Source organism: Cololabis saira, chromosome 10 (genome assembly GCF_033807715.1).
Source record: "Cololabis saira isolate AMF1-May2022 chromosome 10, fColSai1.1, whole genome shotgun sequence".
NCBI lineage: Eukaryota > Metazoa > Chordata > Actinopteri > Beloniformes > Belonidae > Cololabis > Cololabis saira.
The window spans coordinates 4972717-4996801 of NC_084596.1; the positions used below are offsets into that span (position 1 = coordinate 4972717).

Below are 24085 nucleotides of genomic sequence, written 5' to 3' on the forward strand. Positions count from 1 at the left end.
TGCAGGTCTGGATCTGGACCCTAGTGGTCGGTAGAGGACCTGCAGGTCTGGATCCGGACCCTAGTGGTCTATAGAAGAACTGCAGGTCTGGATCTGGCTGTTTCCAACATTGATTTGGTCATAAATATGTTCTAGTCAAGTTGTACGGAGGCTGACACCAGGACTTGTTCCCCTTTTGCATCTTTGGACAGTAGTTGGCATCGATGTTGATGGTTGATTTGTACGGACAAGATGGCAGCAACCAGAATGACATTTATCTAAGCGGCTTAAAGAAAAACCAACACTCATGTGGTGACATCATAAACACTTTAATATTGATCAGTAATCCACAAAACCCCCTCCCTGAGCTGCAGTCTGCACTCTAGATGCTGAAACAGCTTCTGATGGAGGAAAACAGATGATTATATTTGGTATCTACAGAAATACAGATTTGGTAGAAATGTGATCCAGTGGACGATGGACCAAAAAATCTGTGGTTGCAATAAAAACATCTTATTTCCAAACAGTTTTCTTGACTCACTGAATCATTAGGTGAGAAAATGAGAGCTGAAAACAACGTTACAGATGACTGTACAGATCATGGAGGGTTTATCCAGTTCTACTACAGTCTAGGAACCATAGAAGCGCATTATTGTTGTTGATTTCTCCTTCTACTGACAAATGTACATAAAAATCATTATAGTACATTTAAAATCAACAAGGCCGACCCCCGGGACCCTGAACATGAAGAAGCCGTTCTAGATAATTGATGGATCATCTTATTCATCTTAGTGAGAGCTCACATATAAACAAACCCTTTACCATGACAGAGACCTGACAGTCCAGTAGTGATGTCATGGCTGGAACAGGAAGTGGTGAGAATAAAGACCAGGATGAACTCTGGCTGCACAGCAACCTTGTGCTCAGATCTGACAGCAGGTTGTAACTTCATCTGGGCTGATTGCAGCTCAGTGATTCCTCTCTGACGTCACAGTCGGTCACATGTGCAGCAAACTACCTGCAGCTGACATGAACTGAATGATCTGAGCTGAACTGAGCTGCAGAGAAACAACATGCTGCTGTTCACCGTGAAGCTCTGACTGGAAACAGACGGAAGAACAACATGTGGATCCTGGAATAACGGCAGTATCCACCTTTAAAGGACCGGAAGAGGAAGAAGTTTCCAAGTTCTGATGGAGACAGAGACAGACATGTACAGACTCAACTATCTGTCCAACAGAGACAGTTTCTCTGACAGGAGGAGACTCTTGAGACTGAACTCAACTCAGAGACACTGAAGAACCAGAACCAAACCTGAACCCAGGATAGAGAGGTTCAGTGAATGTGGTGTTGAAGGTGTGGAGGAGGATCAGTCTGTCAGAGGAGACGCTGTAGAAGGACAGAGTTCCAGCAGGAACGTCCACGTACACCGCTGCTCTGTCAGAGACTGAGGAAGAGGAGGAGGAAGATGTTACTTTGTTATTGTGACAGACATGGTACCGACCATCATCAGAACATTCCAGACTCCAGGAATGATCGTTCCCTCCAAACCTACAGTCACCAGAGAATCCTTTCCTTCTGATTCTTCTGTAACTCACTGATACAGAAACAGGTCCTCTCTTCTGGACCTCCCAGTAACAACGACCCGTCAGAACTTCTCTACACAGCAGCTGGTACCAGGAATCAAACCTGTCTGGATGATCAGGATATGACTGATCCTTCCACACAAACATCATCTTCCTGTTGTCATCAGACAGTTTGATGCGTTTGTGGACTGTGTTTGTGTCGACGGTGAGTTGACAGGAATCTGATGGAGAGAACAAACAACCCAGCTGCAGTTATTATTGATCAGTTATTGATCATTGATGGACTCATGAAGGAGTGATGTGACAGTGTGAAGATGGATGAACGTGTTAATGAAATAAAAACACACTTACACTTCCTCAGACCTGGTGTCATCCATCGTTGTCCAGCAGGCTCCACCCTGAAAGGAAGAGGGGGGTCAGACCAGCTCAGTCTCTCTCAGCAAACATGGACATTACATGGCTCTCACACACGGATGAAGGAACAGTCCAACACTTGGACAGATGCACTTGAAAATGCAGCCTCTCTGAAGTCTGTCCTGTGGACGTCACCTTCCAGCACAGTTTCAACACATTCTTTTCATCTGATTTCATCTCTGCTGAATCAGCAGCAGGAGGAGACCGTGTCATGGATGAGTGAAGGTATAGCTGTTATTGTGCTGTGATGGGCCTGAAAACCACACTGCAGTGGTTCTGGGATGTTTACCGGGTCAAGAACGGCTCAGAGTTGTGAACTGCATCTATCAGCTCTGCTGCAGCACCAGATGAGCTGCAGCAGCTCCGTCTGCTCAAAGATCTCTGCTCAAAGTGTCATGGAAAACATTCACACATGATATGGTTTGTAACAAAAGGCCAACAGCTGGAAGGAACAGGATGGAAGAGGAGGATATAAAACATGTAAATGTAGATGAAAGGGTCACATCTCTTTTGTAATGTATACCTTCCTCTAAGACACATGTGTCAAACTCAAGGCCCGCGGGCCAGATGTGGCCCGCCATGTCATTTTGTGGCCCACGTAGGCTTGCCACCCATCCCTTGAAATACAGAATTGTGACATAATTGGGAATTAAAAGTTGCGTATTGAACCAATAGGAACGCAGTTGATTCCGTATTTGACAATTGTCCCATGCACGTCTGTCATACACGCACATGAACAACGAACTAACAATAATGAACAGAATAAAGGACAGGATATATTAAAGAGAGCAACATATGTCGGTACGCTCTCTGTCTGCGCTCTCTGCCTGCCCTGCAGATGGCCGCCCCTTCACGCTCTGTTGCCTAGTTACCTCTCACTGCTGCTCACTGCACCGCGCGCCTTTTAAAAACAAGTCAAGTGAAGATGTTTACAGAGGCTCCAGACACCCCACCTCGTCCTAAAGAGAGGAAACGTCAGCAAAAATGTTGACGGGAGTGGGAAGCATCATTCATCCCACCCGGGATGGTGCTGCTCTTATGTCTAGAAATCTGGCCAATGTTATTAGACACTCCCCCTGACAATGCAGGGTCCAGGCCAGGATGCAGAGCTGTAGTTTAACACACTTCTCTGCTGCTTCTCGAGGACCAACGCCTGCCAATAAAACTAGGATTGCATTATGTAATTAGCGACTCTAAAACTGTAGGATTACATGATATTGGCGACTCTAGCCAGGTGCCTAGCAAAATGGTGGTTGCAGTTCCCCGCCCTCCAAAAGTTCGAAAAATTAGATGCGGATTACTAAATATACGATCATTAAGCTCTAAGTCTCTGTTAGTGGTACTCTTGTAAGTCTGTAGACTCTTATCGTGAATGGAAAGATATTCTAATAGTATATAAAAAAGCCATTCGCAAAGCCAGAACAGCTTATTATTCAACGTTGATAGAGGATAACAAAAGTAACCCACGTTTTCTGTTCAGCACTGTAGCCAGGCTGACAAAGAGTCACAACTCTGTTGAGCCGTGCATTCCTGCAGCTCTCAGTAGTGAAGACTTTATGAGCTTCTTTAACAGTAAAATCACGAGAATTAGAGAAGAAATCAACCAGCAGGTTGTAGGTGTTTCTTCAGCTTTAGCGACTTCCCTAGGCTCTGACTTGACTCTAGACTGTTTTGATCCTGTAGACCTCCCTGAGCTGACCTCACTCGTCAATAGAGCTAAGTCAACCACATGTATGTTAGACCCCAACCCAGCCAGTTATGTGACTATTTGTATAGAAATGATCTGTTTGAGGCCAAAGTTCCGGGGGCCGACCTCGGTGCCGGGCAGACCAGCGAGGCAGTTCCGGGGGTCGGTCTGGGGGCTTGGCAGGTGGATCCGTGGTTCGATCTGGGGGCTTGGCAGGCGGATCCGGGGTTCGATCTGGGGGCTTGGCAGGCTGGCCCGGGGGTCGGTCTGGGGGCTTGGCAGGCTGGTTCGGGGGTCGGTCTGGGAGCTTGGCAGGCTGGTCCGGGGGTCGGTCTGGGGGCTTGGCAGGCTGGTCCGGGGGTCGGTCTTGGGGCTTGGCAGGCTGATCCGGGGGTCGGTCTGGGGGCTTGGAAGGCTGGTCAGAGGGTCGGTCTGGGACTGCGGCAGGCTGGTCAGAGGGTCGGTCTGGGAGCGCGGCCGGCTGGTCGGGCCGGGGCTGGGCAGATCCATCCAGGATCGCCTCAGGAAGGGGAACAGAGACTGGCGGGACCGCCACAGGAACGGAGACTGGCGGCGGGACCACCTCAGGAACAGAGACTGGCGGCGGGACCGCCTCAGGAACAGAGACTGGCGGCGGGACCGCCTCAGGAACAGAGACTGGCGGCGGGACCGCCTCAGGAACAGAGACTGGCGGCGGGACCGCCTCAGGAACAGAGACTGGCGGCGGGACCGCCTCAGGAACAGAGACTGGCGGCGGGACCGCCTCAGGAACAGAGACTGGCGGCGGGAACGCCTCATGAACAGGGACCGGCTCAGGAACAGTGGGCTGCGGGACCGCCTCAGGAACAGTGGGCTGCGGGACCGCCTCAGGAACAGAGGGCTGCGGGACCGCCTCAGGAACAGAGGGCTGCAGGACCGCCTCAAGAACAGAGGGCTGCGGGACCGCCTCAGGAACCGGAGTCAGGGCTGACAGGAGGCGGGGAGTCGGAATCGGGGCTGACAGGAGGCGGGGAGCCGGAGTCGGGGCTGACAGGAGGCAGGGAGCCGGAGTCGGGGCTGACAGGAGGCGGGGAGCCGGCTTTGGGGGACAGAGGATCCCCAGAGCTGGTTCGGGAAGACCCCGGGTCCTCGGAGCTGCCTGAGGAGGAACCCGGGTCCGTGGCGCTGGCTGCGGGGGTGCCCGGGTCCGTGGCGCTGGCTGCGGGAGAGCCCGGGTCCGTGGCGCTGGCTGCGGGGGAGCCCGGGTCCATGGCGCTGGCCCCCCCTCAAGGGACAGATCACAGATGTCCCAACAGTCCACACAGTTGCCTCCCCTGAGCCTGCAGGCTCCTGGGCCCACCCAGAGCCAGGCGTGTTCCCCAGAAAGGGGGAAGAGACTGGGGTGGGTCCGGGACCACCTCGGGAACAGCAACAGGCCGGAACTGGGGGCATGTCCCTGTCCCCTTCACCGTACGATGGTAGAACGCCACTTGGTCCCCATAAAAAAAATCCCATAAATCCTCTTCCTTACGTGGTAGGTCCATGTTGGCTGGGTTCATTCTTTTGGCCAGATTTTACTGTCACGGCTCAGACAGTACAGAGAACCCAAATGCACAACACCAGGCAGATCAGAGTCAAAGAGGCTTTAATCTTAGTCAAAGGCAGGCAGGGGTCAAACCGGGTAGTCAGGCAGATCAGGCAAACAAAACCAAAACGGGCAGGCAAAAATCCATAAACCAGGAATCAGGCAGGGTCACAGGCAGGCAGGCAGGCAGAAACAGAACAGGACATGAAGGCTGGAAAGCGAGGCAAAAACACACGACAATCTGGCAACTGGTATGAGGAAATGGGCCGGTTTATGAAGGGGAAACTGATGAGGGAAACCAGGTGTGGAGCTGGGCCGGGGAAGCACAGGTGAAGGGAATGAGGCTGATGAGGGTGGCAGGATCCAGACGACAGGAGAGTCAGTAACACAGCAAAAAAAAACCATGAACTGTGACCATGATAGATGTCGCCCTCGGTGAAAATGAGTTTGACACCCCTGCTCTAAGAGGACTAACATCCACATGTCCCGTGCAATTCAATTCAATTCAATTCATTTATTAAGGACTGCACGACAAGTCGGCAGAATTTGCTTTCGGCACAGCATAGTGCCAGCACATAGTACTGTGGCAACAGACATCAGTTATACATTTAACATACATGCATGAGCAGACATCGACATTAAAGCAGACATTTACATACAGACTATACATTTAACACAGATGGAGTACGGAGATGAGTGGAGTTCAGTAGCCTGATGGCAGTGGGAAAGAAGCTGTTTTTGAACCGGGTTGTTTTTATTGAAATGGACCTAAAGCGTCTGCCGGAGGGCAACAGTTGAAACAGGTGGTTAGCTGGTCGTGTTGAATCAGAGATTATTGTATGTGCTCTTGTTATTGTGCGTTTATGGTAAAGTGAATCAAGTGATGGGAGGGGGGTGTTTGTAATTAGAGATGCTTTTTTTATGATACGTTGGAGTTTGCTGCGTGAGTGGGTGTCCAGACTGCCGTACCAGACTGAGATGGAAGCTGTGAGGATGCTTTCTAGGATGGCTGTGTAGAACTGAAGGAGGAGATTGTGTTTTACTTTGTATTTCTTGAGCTGCCTGAGGTGGAATAGTCTTTGGTTGGCCTTTTTTATTACATGGCTTGTGTTAAGGTCCCATTTGAGTGTGTTGTTGATATGAATGCCCAGGAACTTGTAGGAGTCTGTGATTGTGATAGGTTGTCCAGAGATGAGTAGGGGTGTTTTGGGGGGTGGTTTGCTTCTGAAATCTGTTATGAGTTCTTTGGTTTTGGAAGTGTTGAGTTGGAGGTTGTTGTCCTGGCACCAAGTTACAGCTTGGGCCACCTGCTCTCTGTAATGAGTTTCGTTGTTGTTGGTGATGAGTCCAGTTATGGTTGTGTCATCCGCATACTTATAGATGGAGACTGTCCTGTGGTGAGATGTGAGTAAGTTGGTGTAGATGGAGAAGAGCCAGGGGGAGAGGACACAGCCCTGGGGGGCACCAGTACTGAGGGTCAGAGGACCGGACAGGAGTCCGCCTATCCTAACCCTCTGACGCCTCTGCCACAGGAAGCTCCTGATTAGGTAACATAGGGAGGGGTGAATGTTCATGTCCAGCATTTTGTTGAAGAGTTTGACCGGATCTATGGTGTTGAAGGCAGAACTAAAATCCATAAAAAGGGTGCGGGTGTAGGTGTTGGGTGAGTCCAGGTGCTGGAGTGAGCTGTGAAGGGCCAGGTTCACTGCATCTTCCACAGATCTGTTTGAGCGATATGCAAATTGGTGAGTGTCCAGTAGGGGGGAGGTGAGAGCTTTCAGGTGGGAGAGAATAATGCGTTCAAATGTTTTCATAATTATCGATGTTAGGGTGATGGGGCGATAGTCATTGAGGCAGGAGATTTTGTTGGATTTTGGCACAGGGATGATGATCGAGTCCTTGGCACAGTTAGGAACAGTGCAGTGACGAAGCATGGAGTTGAACAGTTTGGTGAATGGTGGGGCAAGCTGTTCTGCACAGTGGAACAGTGTGTCTGGGCTCACTCCATCGGGCCCAGCAGCTTTCCTTCTCTTTACTTTCCTGAAGGCCCTCCTGACCTCCTCCTCTGTGATGGCAAAGGGGGGGCAGGGGGGCGGGGTGGGTGGAGAGTATGGAGATCCAGGGGACTGTTCAAAACGAGTGTAAAATTTATTTAACTTGTCCGGTAGCTGGGGGTCTGTGCTGGATATGGGGGGGGGGGGGTATTTTTTGTGTTGGTCATGTTTTTTAATTTATTCCAGACTGTTTTGGTGTTGTTAGATGTGAGCTGATTTTCTAAGTGTTTTCCATATCGTGCTTTTGCTTTCCTGATGGCTGATCGGAGTTCTGAGTTTGCAGAGTTATAGAGTTCCTTGTTTCCACTGTGGTAGGCTGTGTTCTTTTTTTTGCGTAGAAGTTGAATTTCTTTGTTGAACCATGGTTTATTATTGCTGTGTATTCTCACGGTTTTGGTGGTGATGTACGTCTCCTGGCAGTAGTAGATCCATGACGTCATCGCGTCATACTGCTGATCGAGGTAATCAGCGCTCTCCACACCTGGTCTGAAAACGTCCCAGTCCGTGCAGTCGAGGCTGGCACGCAGGGTGTCGATGCTGGAGATGGACCAGGATTTAGCTATTTTTTCGGTGGCTTTGATGGATTTAACTTTCTGGCGGTATCTGGGAATGAGGAGGAGGATGGCGTGGTCCGAGTTTCCCAGCGGTGCCCGCGGAAAAGACCGGTATGCATCGCTGGACGCCACATAGCAGTGGTCGAGCGTGTTGTTGCCCCTGTTGGGGCAGGTCACCTGTTGGATGTAGCTAGGGAGCTCGGTGGACAGGTCGGCGTGGTTGAAGTCGCCCAGCGCGATTACTGCGGCATCGTGGTGATGACTTTCCACAGAAGAGATGTAGTTGGCGAGCTCGGTGATGGCGGTGTTAGCGTTGGCTGAGGGTGGAATGTAAACTCCGACCAGGATCACCGAGGCAAATTCTCTTGGAAGGTAAGACGGCCGGCATTTCACGCTGATGTATTCCAAATGTGGGGAGCATGAGGTGTTGAGTGTGGAGCTGTTGCTGCACCATAGGTTGTTGATCATGAAGCAGATGCCTCCACCTTTAGCCTTGGTTGACAGCACCTCAGACCTGTCAGCGCGGTGGAGAGTAAAGCCAGGTGGGGTAACCACCTGGTCTGTCACGGTGTCGTCCAGCCAGGTCTCGGTCAGGCAGAAGGCAGAGCAGTTCTGAAAATCCTTGTTGGTTTGGGTGAGGAGGAAGAGTTCATCGGTTTTGTGTCTCAATGATCTCACGTTGGATAGCAGGAGGGCCGGTAGTGGGGGCCGGTAAGGGCGCTTCCTGAACCGGGAGAAGACACCAGCGCGGCGCCTGCCTCTGCCCGGTTTGTGCTTCCAGGAGGTCGGATCGCTGAGCGAGTTGTTGTTTGCTCTTATCTCCGCGGGTAACAGTTTGATCAGAGATTGATCTGTGACAGGCAGGTTGAAACTTAATTTCATCAGTTCCAGACGGGTGTACATTAACGTACAATCAACAAACAACACTGAGACTAGAGTGAGACACAGTACTATGGCTTGCGCCGGGGCGAGCCTCACGGCCGCCATGTTGGTGCAGGTATCTGTGTTTTAATTAATAAACATTTCCACAACAAAATCCAGAGCCACAAAGATGATGTCCACAACAACACCATGAAGAGTCCAGCACACTGATGTCCTTTTGTCTTCCTACCTGAGAGTGTCCAGTCTCCAGTGGGGATCCTCCAGTCTAGACAGAAGCTTCCCTGCTGACTCTCCTGGATGGTTGTATCTCAGGTCCAGCTCTCTCAGGTGGGAGGGGTTGGAGCTCAGAGCTGAGACCAGGGAAGCACTTCCTTCCTCTGAGATCAGACAGCCTGACAGCCTGCAGATACACAACACAACACACATGCAGAGACTCTGAGAGAACTGCTCTGAGACTAAAGGTGACTCTGTCCTCGTGTTCACCTGATGATGGCGCTGAAGGAAAAGTCAGAGGATCAGCAGAACACATCAACAATCTTTCAATATCAACCACAGTTGTAACGTCACTAGTTGAACACTTGGTGGATTCTGACCTGAGAGACTCCAGGTGACAGTGTGGACTCTCCAGTCCAGGACACAGCTTCTTCAGTCCTGAATCCTGCAGGTGGTTGTTACTCAGGTCCAGTTCTGTCAGACTGGAGGACTGAGAGCTGAGAACTGAGGACAGAAGTGGACAGATGTCCTCTGAGAGGTTACAGCCACTCAACCTGCAGAGGAGATTAAAGAGAGTTCATGAGGTTATTTAGGAAAGTTTCTGTACAACATTTCATGTACAAGAAAACTCAAAGGGCTTAAAATAAAAAGATTTAAAAAAATGAATTAAAGATTTAAGAATTTAAAAGCAGTAATTAAATACAGACAGACATAAGTCAATAAAAAGGTAAACAGATAAAAATATTTTCAACTTCATTTAAGGCTATAGAGAGTTTCAGCATCCCTGATGCATTCTGGGAGTTTGTTCCACAGGTGAGGAGCAAAAGCTGATTGCTTTTTTGGTCATCATGGACCAGGAGATCAGAGATTTATTTTGATCCAAAATCAGTCAGAGATTCATAAACCAGGAGCATGATTTAACATCTATTCTTAGACAGACAGGAAACCAGTGTAAAGATCTTAGAACTGGAGGTGTATGGTCCACTCTCCTCCACATGTTCTCTAGGTTAATAATTACCAGAATGTGTTATTAAATAAGTTAAGCTGCTATGGTTTTGAATCAGCTACTATTGCATGTAGAGTTATTTGTCTGATGGGAAAAGCACTGTTTACTTTAATGGTAGTGATTCCAAGCTGAGAGCGTGAGCTGGGGTTCCCCAAGGCAGTTCTTTGGGTCTGCTTTTATTTTCAATATTCATCAATGATTTACTGTTTATTCTAAATCATGCCACCATTGCAATGTATGCTGACAATTTGACAGTTTATACATCGGCAAATGTGCCTGCTGAATTCACTTCAGATTTAAAGGGTGGATTTAAAATTAACATAAAAATGGATGATAAGAAACAAATGAGTTCTGGATAAGGTGAAGAGAAAGTGTACTGTTTTAGGTTCAAAACATGTATTAATAAATGACCCTGTGCTATGCTTAACTATGGATGAAGTAGTAAGAGAGCAAGTAACAGAAGTGAAGGTATTAGGGGATGTTATAGAGAGTCAAATGTCCTGGAATAGACAAGTTGACCAAATAGTGCATAGAATGGGTAGAGGTATAGCTGTGATTAAACACTGGCGGAAATTTCTGCCTAATGATTTGATTAAACAGGTGATACACGCATCGGTCTTGTCAAATGTAGATTATTGCTCTGTGATTTGGTCCAGTACAACCAAACGTAACCTGGCCAGGCTGCAGGTAAATCAGAACAAAGCAGCTGGCTGAGTCATTCAGCAACTTTATCAGACCAGTGGAAGTAATGAATCCCCATCCATCCTGGTGAAGTGGAGAATGTAGGAGGAAATATTAATTGATGAGTTTAATCAATAAAGTAGTTATGACTAAAACACAGTCATTTGTCGGGGCGAACATCAGCAGGTCATTTTCTGTTGCCTCCATGTAGAAGTCACTTAAAACAGAAGACAATGGGGCCGCTTGGTGGCGCAGTGGGTTAAGCAGCGGCTCATATACTGAGGCTACAGTCCTCCTCCTGCAGCGGTCGCAGGTTCGAATCCCGGCCTGCGCACCTTTGCTGCATGTCATCCCCATTCTCTCTCTCTACCCCTTTCCAGTCTGCAACTTCAATAAAGGGCCACTAGAGCCCAAAAAAAAATCTTTAAAAAAAAAAAAAACAAAAAAAAACAAAAGACAATGAATCACAGAGCGATGGTGGTGTGGAGTGAATTACCAGAACTTTGGACTTGAGATAAAATGATAAGCTTTAACAAGAAGCTCAAGTTATTTTTGTTTATTATGGAAAATAAAATGGAGTGTTAAGAATTGAGCTATTAAACTGTTTATTGTTTTGACACTGTTTCCTTTTCCTCTATTTATTTTGTGTTTGTGTGTAGTTTTGCTAAAAGGGTGTGGGGGGTGTTAAAATGTGAACAGCACATGATTGTTTGTTCTATCTCACACTGTCCAGAAAGTTGTTGTGTTGTTGAAAAATTGAAAATATTTTTGTATTCTTTTTAAATTGAGCTCTTGATTTGATTTCTCTTAATATCTTTTTTTTTTTTCAAGATGGCGCCGCGGTAGTGGCGACACGTTGCAGCAGCTCCGTCGACTCGTTTTTTATTTATTGTCTGTTTTTACCTATTTGGACCTTTTTTTTCTTCGGTCCTGTCTCCTGTGGAGACGTGCTTTTTTTCTCTGTGCTCATCGGGCGGCATCATGTTTGGAAAAACAGTGAGGCTGGCCCTTTTATTTCTACTATTTTTCACCTGGTTCATCACCCCAGCAACCACCGAAACAGGAAGTAAACGCTCAATTTTTTACACCCGCGATCAGCTGTTAGCCCTCCGTAGCCAGGGGAAGCTAACCGGCTGCAAGCCCGATGTTCCCCCCGAGCTGAAGAGGAGGAAAAGAGGACAACGCTCGGGTGTTATGTGCCGGAAAAAGAAACGCTGCTTCAAGCCCACACTCCCCACCATCATCACCGGGAATGTGAGATCCATCTGTAATAAGATGGATGAGCTAGCGGCGCTGGCACGGCACCAGCGGGAATACCGGGAATGGAGCCTGATGCTGTTCACAGAGACCTGGCTAACGGAGCAAACACCGGACTCCGCCGTCGCTCTGGACGGATTTAACCTCATAAGGGCAGACAGGACACGGGACAGCGGTAAGAGGAGAGGAGGGGGGCTTGCTGTGTTTGTGAACGATAGATGGTGTAACCCTGGGAACATCTCTATCAAAGAGCAACTCTGCAGCACGGACATTGAGCTGCTAGCCATTAGCATGAGGCCACACTGCCTGCCGCGGGAACTCTCGCATGTTATCGCGATAACTGCGTATGTCCCGCCCTCCGCTAATGCCGACGCAGCCTGCAATGTCCTGCACAGCAGTGTGAGCAGGCTGCAGACACAGCACCCACATGCCCTCCTCCTTATTACCGGGGATTTTAATCATGCCCCTCCCTCATCCACACTTCCAACTTTCAGCCAGTATGTCAACTGCAGCACCAGGGGAAATAAAACACTGGACCTTTTTTATGCCAACCTTAAGGAGGCATATACACCATCCCCCCTGCCCCCGCTTGGAAGATCTGATCATGATCTGATCCACCTTCTCCCCCTGTATCAGCCTCTGGTGCAAAGACAACCAGCAGTCACCCACACCAGACATATCTGGTCTGAACAGTCTCTGGAGACTCTTCAGGACTGTTTTGAGACTACGGTGTGGGATGTGTTCTGTGAGGACTACGGGGACCACATCGACAGTCTCACCAGCTGTATCACGGACTACATCAACTTCTGTGTAGACTCCACCATACCCACCAAGACAGTTAAAGTGTTTGCAAACAGCAAACCTTGGATCACACCTGAGATTAAAGGCCTGCTCAGGGACAAAAGGAGGGTCTTCAAATCAGGAGACAGGGACCTGCTGAAGACGGTGCAGAGGGACCTGAGGAAGAAGATCAGGGAGGGGAAGAGCAGCTACAGGAGGAGGATGGAAGACCAGCTGCAGCGGGACGACATCAGCGGGGTCTGGAGGAGCCTGAACACCATCTCAGGACGTAACAACTCCAGACCTGCGCTGGACAGGGACCAGGAGTGGGTGAATGACCTGAACCGGTTCTTCAACCGGTTTGAACAACCAGACACCCCTCCCACCACCCACCCAGCCCTGCTGCAACTTCCCCCGACTGGAGCCTCTTCTGCTCCAAGAACTCTCACCTCAACCCCCCTCCCTGCTACTCCCCCTCCACAACCCCCCAGCCCACTCTCAACTCCACCGAACCTACCAACCCCCCTCCCTGCAACCCCGCCCAGCCCACCCACCACCCCCCCACCCAGCCTACCCACCACCCCCCACCCAGCCCACTCACCACCCCCCCCGCCCAGACCACCTACCACCCCCCCGCCCAGCCCACCCACCACCCCCCCACCCAGCGTGGTGCTCTCCACAGCCCAGGTGGAGAGAGGACTGGCCAGGCTCAAGGTGAGGAAAGCAACGGGTCCGGATGGCATCACCTCCAGGCTGCTCAGATCCTGCTCCAGGCAACTGTGCAGGATCGTGGAGCACATCTTCAACATGAGCCTGAGGCTGCACAAGGTACCACAGCTGTGGAAGACGTCCTGCGTGGTACCGGTGCCCAAGTCATCTTGCCCCAGCGACTCCAGCCACTACTGGCCGGTGGCCCTGACATCCCACCTGGCGAAGACCCTGGAGAGGCTGGTCCTCCAGCACCTGCACCCCCTGGTGAGCTCCACCGCCGACCCCCTGCAGTTCGCCTACCGGCCGAGCATCGGAGTTGAGGACGCCGTCATCTTCCTCATGCAGAGGTCATTAACAACGGAGACGAGACGGAGTACCGAGAACTGAACAACAGATTCGTGGACTGGTGCCAGCGGAACCGCCTCCAGATTAACTCTGGTAAAACGAAGGAGCTGGTGGCGGACTTCCGCCGGCGCAAAGTCCCCCCCTCGCCAGTGAACATCCAGGGAACGGACATAGAGATTGTGGACTCTTATAAGTACCTGGGTGTTCACCTGAACAATAAACTGGACTGGACTGTAAACACCCAGGCTCTCTACAAAAAGGGCCAAAGCCGACTCCACCTGCTGCGCAGACTGAGGTCCTTCGGAGTGAGGGACGGCCTCCTGAGGACCTTCTATGACTCTGTGGTGGCGTCGGCCATCTTTTATGGTGTGTCTGCTGGAGCAGCAGCATCACTGCAGCAGAGAGGAAGAGACTGGACAAAGTGGTGAGGAAAGCCGGCTCTGTCCTGGGCTGCAGTCTGGACCGGGTGGAGGTGGTGGGGGAGAGGAGGATGGTGGCTAAACTGTCCTCCATCATGGACAATGTCTCCCACCCCCTTCATGAGACTGTCAGAGCCCTGGAGAGCTCCATCAGTGACCGGCTTCGTCACCCATGATGCACCACAGAGAGGCATCGCAGGTCCTTCCTCCCCGCTGCCATCAGACTGTACAACCAGGCCTGCTCTCAGTAGCCAGTGGACAATAATATGACAATAAGATGTGCAATAATATAAGATGTGCAATATCTGCCAATCTGCCAGTCAACCTCACAACACTCCACCTGCTTTTCTGCACTGTTTAACTGTATATACTGTTCATATCCTGTGTTTATACATATTTTATACGTATCTTTTTGTATTTTTTATATATTTTATATTTTTTATTTCTGACTTTTCAGTCTTTTTACCCCTCCCCTATATGTGTGTACTGCTGACGACAAATACGTTTCCCCACTGAGGGAGAAAACAAAGGATATCTTATCTTATCTTATCTTGTTTGAGAGTGTGATGAGAAAAATTTAAATCCTGACTTTAAAAAGAGGAAATGTACAGTCATAATGCCATTGTGCTGATTATAATGTTATTTTTGTACTTTTAGCTGGTGTCCTACTGTCTGTTGTCTCTGAGTTGTGAGCATGTATGTTTACGTATTTTAATTAATGATAATGTTGTAATTCAGCTGATGATTCTGATGAGACCCCAGAGAAGCTGCTCTGAAAGGTCACCAGCTAACGGGGATCTAATAAAATAACCAAATAAAAAGTTGTAACGGTCACTAGTTGAACACTTGGTGGATTCTGACCTGAGAGACTCCAGGTGACAGTGTGGACTCTCCAGTCCAGGACACAGCTGCTTCAGTCCTGAATCCTGCAGGTGGTTGTTACTCAGGTCCAGTTCTGTCAGACTGGAGGACTGAGAGCTGAGAACTGAGGACAGAAGTGCACAGATGTTCCCTGAGAGGTTACAGTCACTCAACCTGCAGAGGAGATTAAAGAGAGATCATGAGGTTATTTAAAAGTTGATTGTCCTTTAACAACGAAATGATATAATATCAATAAATGCTGATTATTTAAACTAATAATCAATAAGTATTGAGTTTCCTGAGATGAATCATTGAGGAGAACTGGTCCCACATGAACCTGAACTTAGTTGAACAGTGAATTTAATGGTTTCCTCCAAGAACACATGTGATTGTAACTAAAACAGATGTGTCTGTGTTCGTCCTTACACAACTTTCTTGGAGGCTTTGACCACCGGCAGCAGCCTCTGTAGAACCTCCTCTGAAGCTGAGAACTTCTTCAGGTCAAACACGTCCAGATCTTCTGATGACAGTAAGATGAAGCCCAGCGCCGACCACTGAGCAGGAGACAGTTTATCTGTGGAGAGACGTCCAGACCTCAGGTACTGTTGGACCTCCTCCACCAGAGAACCATCATTCAGTTCATTCAGACAGTGGAACAGGTTGATGCTTCTCTCTGCAGACAGATCCTCACTGATCTTCTTCTTGATGTATTTAACTGTTTCCTGATTGTTCTGTGAACTTCTTTTTTTTAGTTCCAACAGACCTCGTAGGAGAGTCTGATTGGTCTCCAGTGAAAAACCCAGGAGAAAGCGGAGGAACAAGTCCAGGTGTCCGTTAGGACTCTGTAAGGCCTTGTCCACAGCACTCTGATGGAGGTCAGTCACGGCTCTGGTTTTAAACCACCTGGAGGTGTTTCTTTGTTCCTCCAGCAGGTTGACTCCAGACTTAATGAAGGTCTGATGGACATGAAGAGCAGCCAGAAACTCCTGGACACTCAGATGGATGAAGCAGAAGACCTGGTCCTGGTACAGGCTGCTCTCCTCTCTAAAGATCTGGGTGAACACTCCTGAGTACACTGAAGCCTCTCTGACATCGATGCCACACTCTCTCAGGTCTGGTTCATAGAAGATCAGGTTTCCTTTCTGCAGCTGCTCAAAAGCCAGTTTTCCCAGAGACTCCACCATCTTCCTGGTCTCTGGACTCCAGTGTGGATCTGTCTCAGCTCCTCCATCATACTTGACCCTCTTCAGTTTGGCTTGGACCACCAGGAAGTGGATGTACATCTCAGTCAGGGTCTTGGGCAGCTTCCCTCCCTCTCTGATTTCCAGGACTTTCTCCAGGACGTTCTCCAGGACCGTAGCAGTGATCCAGCAGAACACTGGGATGTGGCACATGATGTGGAGGCTCCGTGATCTCTTGATGTGGGAGATGATCCTGCTGGTCTGCTTCTTGTTCCTGAACCTCTTCCTGAAGTATTCTTCCTTCTGTGGGTCAGTGAACCCTCTGACCTCTGTCACCATGGAAACACACTCAGGAGGGATCTGATTGGCTGCTGCGGGTCGTGTGGTGATCCAGAGACGAGCAGAAGGAAGCAGGTTCCCCCTGATGAGGTTTGTCAGCAGCACGTCCACTGAGGTGGACTCTGTAACATCAGTCAGGACCTCATTGTTGTGGAAGTCCAGAGGAAGTCGACTCTCATCCAGACCGTCAAAGATGAACACGACCTGGAATTCTTCAAAGCTGCACATTTCTCTGGTTTCAGTGAAGAAGTGATGAACAAGTTCCACCAAGCTGAACTTTCTCTCTTTCAGCACATTCAGCTCTCTGAAGGTGAATGGAAGCAGGAACTGGATGTCCTGGTTGGTTCTGCCTTCAGCCCAGTCCAGAGTGAACTTCTGTGTTAGGACTGTTTTCCCGATGCCGGCCACTCCCTTCGTCATCACTGTTCTGATTGGTTCATCTCTTCCAGGTGGGAGTTTAAAGATGTCTTCCTGTCTGATGGTTGTTTCTGCTCTGTCTGGTTTCCTGGAAGCTGCTTCAATCTGTCTGACTTCATGTTCATCGTTGACCTCTCCAGTCCCTCCCTCTGTGATGTAGAGCTCTGTGTAGATCTGCTCCAGAAGGGTTGGGTTTCCTGCTTTAACAATCCCCTCAAACACACACTGGCACTTCTTCTTCAGCTTAGACTTCAGCCGCTTTCTACAACCTGCAGCAGAAACATCTGAATACACATGAAAAAAAAACAATTAGTGTTTTATAAAGTTCAACTTAATTCTCCTAAAGAATCAGGATGTGAACCGACACTGATCGTCTCTAACGTTACGATGAGCTATACAATATTGAGTAGAATCACTTTTACCACCAAAACAACTCTGAACATTCAGGACGTGGAAGTGACAAGAACATCTGGGGGTCCTGGAGTTTCTAGTACCAGGATGTTAGCAGTACAGCCCTGATGGGTTGTGTGTTTATGGGTTGTTGTGTTCTTGTTATTGTTGTGGTGTCTGTGAAGTGGATTTTCCAGGTTTAGGATTTGAAAACACCAGAAGATGACCTGATCAAATAATCTGTAGAACCATCAAGACAATCTAGAGTTCAGCAGGATTGCTGGAAGAGGAAAACCAGGACTAAAATCTTCCAGTTATCTTGTGGTGTTTGTTGGTTAAAAGGATGGCAGTAGCTCAGGTGGTAGAGCGGGTCTTCCAATAATCGGAAGGTTAGTGGTTTGAATCCTGCTCTGTCCCAATTGCTGCCGTAGTGTCCTTGGGCAAGACACCTTGCCCCGTGTGAATATGTATGAATGTTGGTGGTGGGGGTCGGAGTGGCCGTTTGGCGCGATATGGCAGCCACGTTTCCGTCAGTCTTGCCTTTGAGATTAATCGAATGTAAGTGTTTTTATAAGTTAAGTTCATTATTAAACATGTTTATTGATGTCCACTGCTGCCCTGTACAGGGAGGGTGATACTGTAGGGGGGTGCTGGGACCATGTGGGGGCAACTGACCTGCAGAAATATTTAGCTGGGTGTCAACGGTCAAAATAACTTTCATGTGGATCAAGAATGCAGATTTGATTCCAGCAGAACATTGTTGGAACAAGAAGAGCAGTACTTCATCTTTCAGTAGTTTTAATGTTGTGGCTGATCTGTGAATGTTGTTCATGTCCTGAGGCATTCTGGAACATTTATCCAGCAGCTTAAATGTTCAGAGAAATCCTCTTACTGCTCTGCAGACGCTCAGCCAGCTCCTCCTGCTTCATTCTCCTCAGGAAGTTCACTGTGATCTTCACAAACGCCTCTCTGCTGCTCCTCTGCTCTTCATCCTCACCCTCCAACAGATGCTCTAGGGATTCTGGGTAATCTGGACTCAGACCCCTCTGGATCTTCTTCAGCTCGTTCTTCACAAACAGGACAATGTTGTCCTCCAGCAGCTGGAACAGAAGACCACATGAAGGACACAATCAGACTGAAACCACGGAGACAAACATCAGACCCATGTTGGACAGACTGACAGTCCACTGGTCTCCAGAGACCAGCATGGAGACAAACATCAGGTCCATGATGGACAGACTGACAGTCCACTGGTCTCCAGAGACCAGCATGGAGACAAACATCAACAGAACAGATGGAGAACAGTTGATGCTCATGTACAGACCTGAAAGATGGAGTCCAGCTGTGTCTGATGCTGCTGGACAGACGGACCACTGGGGGACTCTGAGATCTGCTGGTCCACTCTGTGGAGGAACCAGGAAGAATTAGCTCACATCATGTCTGTCCTCACAGAGACAAACAGCAGCTGAAGGTCCATGAAGTCCTGTTGGGATGAGGACAGTCCATCAGAGGACTGGTGGTGCTGAAGGTTTACTAGTCTTGCTGATCCACTGAGAACATGTAACCTCAGTGAGAAATCTGCTCATTCACATGATCATCATCAGGATCAGTAAGAGGAACTCTGGACCATCATCAGGATCAGTAAGAGGAACTCTGGACCATCATCAGGATCAGTAAGAGGAACTCTGGACCATCATCAGGATCAGTCCTCTGGAAGGTGAGACCTCCAGATGTGTTGACCAGAGGAAAAAGCTTCTGACAGGAGATGAAGATCTATGAGGAGGAAGCTCAGATCTCCATCAGGTGATGGAGGACCACAGGGGTCCAGGACTACATGATCTACTCAGGAAGAAACATGTGGACATTTCCTAACACGAGGATTTAAATACATTTAATGTGTTTAAATACATCTCACCTTTCTGTAGATGACTGTTGGTCTCCTTTAAAGTTAATAAACCAGTCCCTTGACCGGTCGCTCTTCAAGGACAAACAGCTGGGTTCATGTTCAAGAGAGTCTCCTTTCTGATGGACCCTGATAGAAGACACACGTTCAAAATGTAAATATTATATTTATATAAAAAAGAAGTTACACAGATAAAAATATTTAGTCTATTTAAACAGTATTAAACATAAATCATTGGCAGCGTTTGGATACACTCACCTCTTTACGGCCGAACGTTGCTCTCCTTTGAAGTTAATAACATCGTCCATTGACTTGTCGCTCTTCAAGGACACACAGCTGGGTCCAGGTCCAGGTCCAGGTCCAGGTCCAGGTCCAGGTCCAGGTCCAGGTCCAGGTCCAGATCCAGATCCAGGTCCAGGTCCAGGTCCAGGTCCAGGTTGATTCCTGTAATAATGATGTTTGGTGATGTGAGTCTTGAGCTCTGACATGCAGAAGAGTCAGGGACAGTTAGAGATGCTCATCTCACCTCTGAGCTTTGCTCCGACTCTCATGTTCCCCACACAGAGAGGTTTTAGAGGGAGGGACTCCCTCCTCTCCGTCCTCACACTGGTCCATTCTGCTGAATTCACGTCCACATCAGCTCACACACACACCTTCATCTGCAGAGGAAACACACATCACTGGTGTTGGACAGAGATCAGCTGATCCTGCTCTGGTTTGTTCCTCTCTTTAGTGTTAATGTCACTAGAATGTAGTCAGAAACCAGTGGGAGGTGGAGGAAGTCACTGATACAGCCGTATCTGCTGATCCAAGCTGCTCTGAAGCAGTTTTTTTCTCAGTTGCTCCCTTTTCCAAATATCCACAACATTGTAGAACCTTTTCAGTCTGGTTTTAGAACCCTTCACAGGACCGAAACAGCCTAACTTACGGTGACTAATGATCTGCTGCACACTTTAGATCCAGGGGAAAATGCAACCCTGATCTTATTAGATCTTAGTGCTTCATCCGACACTGTGGATCATAACATTCTTCTCACTCACCTTGAACAGTGTTTAGGCATTAAGGGGACAGCCGTGGACTGGTCCAATTCCTATCTTAAACATAGGACATTATCTGTGTCCATTGACCGGTTCTCCTCATCTATTGCCTCTGCCTCCTATGGGGCCCCTCAGGGGTCCATACTAGGCCCATTGCTCTTTTTCCTCTACATGCTTCCCCTTGGCAACATCATCAGGAAATACAATATCTCTTTTCATTTCTATGCAGATGACTCTCAACTGTACCTCCCACTGAAATCCACCAACTCTGTACAGTCTCTCCTGGACTGTTTGAAGATATCAAAGTCTGGATGTCAAACAACTATCTCCAGTTTAATAACACTTGGCAAAACAGAAGTCATCATCTTTGGTCCTCCTAAATCAACAAACACTGTTGCAAGTAAACTAGTTCACCTCACCCTGCATGTTAAATCTCACGCCAGAAACCTGGGGGTTCTACTGGATTCAGGGCTCAGTCTTGGCAAACAGATAAGGTCTGTTGTTAAAAACTGTTTTTATCAGCTACGTAACATCTCCCACCTTAAATTGTTTTGAACCTATAATGAATTGGAAAAAGTAATCCACGTAATTCATTACATCTCCCTTTGATTACTGCAATTGCCTCTACCTTGGCCTCCCCCAGTCTTTATTACCATGCCTGCAGTTGGTCCAAAATGGGGCAGCAAGACTGCTGACTGGTACAAGGAACCGTGGACATGTCACCCCTGTCTTGGATTCACATATATTTTATAATTAAATAAAAGTTTTACTTATGGATTTTAAGGCTCTAAAAGGGCAGGCCCATGCTTATATCACTGACCTTCTTTAGTTCCAGTCAGCCACCAGTCCCTGAGCTCCTCTAGTCAGAGAAAACTGGAGCTGAAAGGTGATAGGGCCGTGGAACCAGTTACCCTCAGACATCCGATGTGCCCCCACTATCTCCTGCTTTAAGATTAAAAACCCACCTCTATTCACTAGCTTTCCCACTCCCCTAATCCTGTCATTTCTTGCATCTGTGTTTTTAGGTCAAATTTGTGATTTATTTGTTGTCACTGAACCTTCTTTCTTTCTTTTTTTGACATCATTATCATCATGTACAGCACTTTGGTCAATAATATCTCTGTTTTAAATGTGCTTTATAAATGCCCTTTACTTAATTACTAACTCTCAGCACTTTCCTCATTTTCTGTTTTCTGAGATTAAAAACATTAAATTCTGTGAACAACAGAGTTTTACTGCAGAAACAGGAAGTTGAAAAACTTAAACAAGCAGAAAGAGACTGGGCCTCTAATTTTCAATTTCAATTCAATTTTATTTATATAGCGTCTAATACAACAGAGTTGTCTCTAGACGCTTTACAGAGACCCATACCCAGAACATGAGGACTCTACATGAGTCTGGTTCCTGTAAATGTGAAGAAGCTCAGAGGTGAAACTGTCTCCTCCTCCTTCACAGCCTCATCACACACTTACACAAGCAGCAAACAACTTCCTCCAGGAACCATGCTTTATTTTGAAAGGCTCCACAGGAAACAGCAGCCTGACTTTAATGTTGGAGACGACAGGTTCATTCCAGGAAATAAAAACACCAAAGTTTGATTGATGAACAAAACTAATCATCGGCTGATCATCACGGTCTTTCTGATCAATAATAACACCAATAAAAATGTTGTCATTAACAATCATGTAGATTTGTCCTCAGACACAAGAATGATCAAAGTTTGCAGGTAAATCAGAAGTGAGAACGAGTTCCTACCTTCACCTCTCTGAGTTAAAAGACAAAGATCAGGAGTGAAATAAACTTTTAAGTATTGATCCGGTTATCAGCAGTTGTTCTCCGTCCTCGGATCACCTCACCGGGCCCGTTTAACGCCTGATCTTCCAGATGTGTTACTGCAGATGTACTTTCACTCTGACCGAGAGTCGGGCGCATCCACAGCAGCTGCTTGTGGGCGTTTCCTGGTTCAGCGTGGACGGTCCGTGTCATACCGGCCGCCGCCACTAGGGGGCGTAAACTCGGTTTAACACGAGCGGACAAAATACAACAAGGAGATAACTGCTTTAAACTACCGAGTAAAGGAAAACTAGAACACCAACTACATTGTTCTAGCAAAAATAACACAAATATAAAAGTGTCTTAGTGGAATTGTGTGTCTGGATTGAACTGGTTTGAGCTGGATTCTGTATCGACCTCATGAAGCAGAAGTGTTGCAGCTCCGTTTCAGTCTCTGGTTTAGTTTATCCCCCAAACTACTGGAGACTCCTGCATCAGTCATTAAACAAATCAATACGGTTTTATTTCATTTTATCTGGAAAAACAAATATCATTATCTCAACAAAAACATCCTGAGTAACTCCTACAACCAAGGAGGATTAAATGTTCCTGGTTTTGAAACTTCAAATGTGATTTATTATCTGAACTAATTAAAATAAAATCTAAGTAAAATTCCATTATGACTCTTGATTCCAAATTTTGTTTTTCAACAAATTGTATTATTTTCTCCTAAAACGTGGTTTAGCCGTTAATAAACCATCCAGTTATCAAATGTTCATAAACAGACATAACTGTGCTGTCGTCTGATTTATAAACATCATCATTTCATCTGGAATAACCAGAGTATTAAATATCAGAAGAAATTAATCTTGGATGAAAAATAATATTATTTCCGTGTCATCGGTTATTGAAAGCTCCTTCTTACACATGGGGAGGTTTTAACAACATTATTCCAATAACGGCCAAAGAACACGGGTGCGGCTGTGACGTCATCAAGTCCGTCCAATCAGCAGCAGATGTCGCTGTTTGACTGAACCACGTGATCCGAAGCAGCGAGTCCATGGATGGATGTTTGGTTTCTGATGTTTCTAAACTTTGTTCTAAACATGACAGATGTGGTTCTGACACTGCAAACTTATGAATAATTATCAGCAGAGATTCTACAGCAGAGCTACAACCAGGGACTTTCTGATGGAAATAAACAGTTAGGAGCAATGAACACACACTCCAGGTAATTGTTAAATCAATGTTTGGGCTACTAAAACTCAGTTTACAGAATAAACATACATATTTGAAATATTGGAATATCATTCATATAATAGTTTAAACATGTAATAATTCAAATCATGTTATTATATTAGTAATATTTATATGATTACTTCATAAATATTCTCCTTTATGTCTTCAACGTCTGTAACATATTGGACATAAAAGTGACATTTATTTGCAAAACAAAATAGGTCCCAGATTTCCTTTACAAATATCCATCAAGAAGTGCAGCTTGGACCCCCCCCCTCCCACACACACACACACAGATGTTGTGGAGATAAACACATGGAGGACAGAGATGAAACAAAGATGTCAGTGAAACAGTGGAATTAAAGAAGACACTGAAAAGGCCTCCGAGTTACATTAATATACAGTTAAAGGACCCGACTGAAGACTTCACTAGACAACAGGGCATCACAGAGTGGGAGAGAACTTCAGACCAACACAAACTACACCTAAGGAATAAAAGTGCACACTCTTTTGAAACTACATGAAAAGAAGGGAACAAAAAACATTGTTTGGGCTAAAACCCTTGGAAAAGGATGTTGAAGATGAGCTGAAAGGTTTCAAATGGTTTGTAAAGCATGTTTAAACCAGACAGTCTGCCCCGTCCTGTCAAAGTCCTCATTCCTGAAGAGCTCGTCCTGTCAGACACAAAACCAGCCCTTCTTAGGGAAAGTTCCCACTTCCTCCTCCTCCCTCTGGTTCACAAATCTTAAACATGGGAGAAACGTACCCACATTTATAGATTATTGACTACATTTTCAAGCCTGCATCCCTATT

General features: G+C 47.3%; 1 protein-coding gene across 3 annotated transcripts; it reads right to left on the reverse strand.

The window, feature by feature from the left end:
• Positions 1-124: 124 nt before the first annotated feature.
• LOC133452320 (NACHT, LRR and PYD domains-containing protein 12-like) lies at positions 125-22177 on the reverse strand. Of its 3 annotated transcripts, none has more exons than XM_061731565.1 (12): positions 22022-22177; positions 19750-19882; positions 19482-19667; positions 19236-19352; positions 18645-18723; positions 18213-18420; positions 15420-17214; positions 14994-15167; positions 9314-9487; positions 8950-9120; positions 1917-1963; positions 125-1786 (listed from the first exon to the last, which is right to left on the reverse strand). In XM_061731565.1, exons 2-12 carry the CDS (start codon positions 19836-19838, stop codon positions 1260-1262), a joined length of 3567 nt encoding a protein of 1188 aa, XP_061587549.1. In that variant the 5' UTR covers positions 19839-19882; positions 22022-22177; the 3' UTR covers positions 125-1259. The 3 variants fall into 3 exon arrangements, with proteins under 3 accessions (XP_061587549.1, XP_061587548.1, XP_061587551.1); XM_061731564.1 differs by having other exon boundaries at positions 22016-22177; XM_061731567.1 differs by lacking the exon at positions 14994-15167 and having other exon boundaries at positions 22016-22177.
• Positions 22178-24085: the final 1908 nt, after the last annotated feature.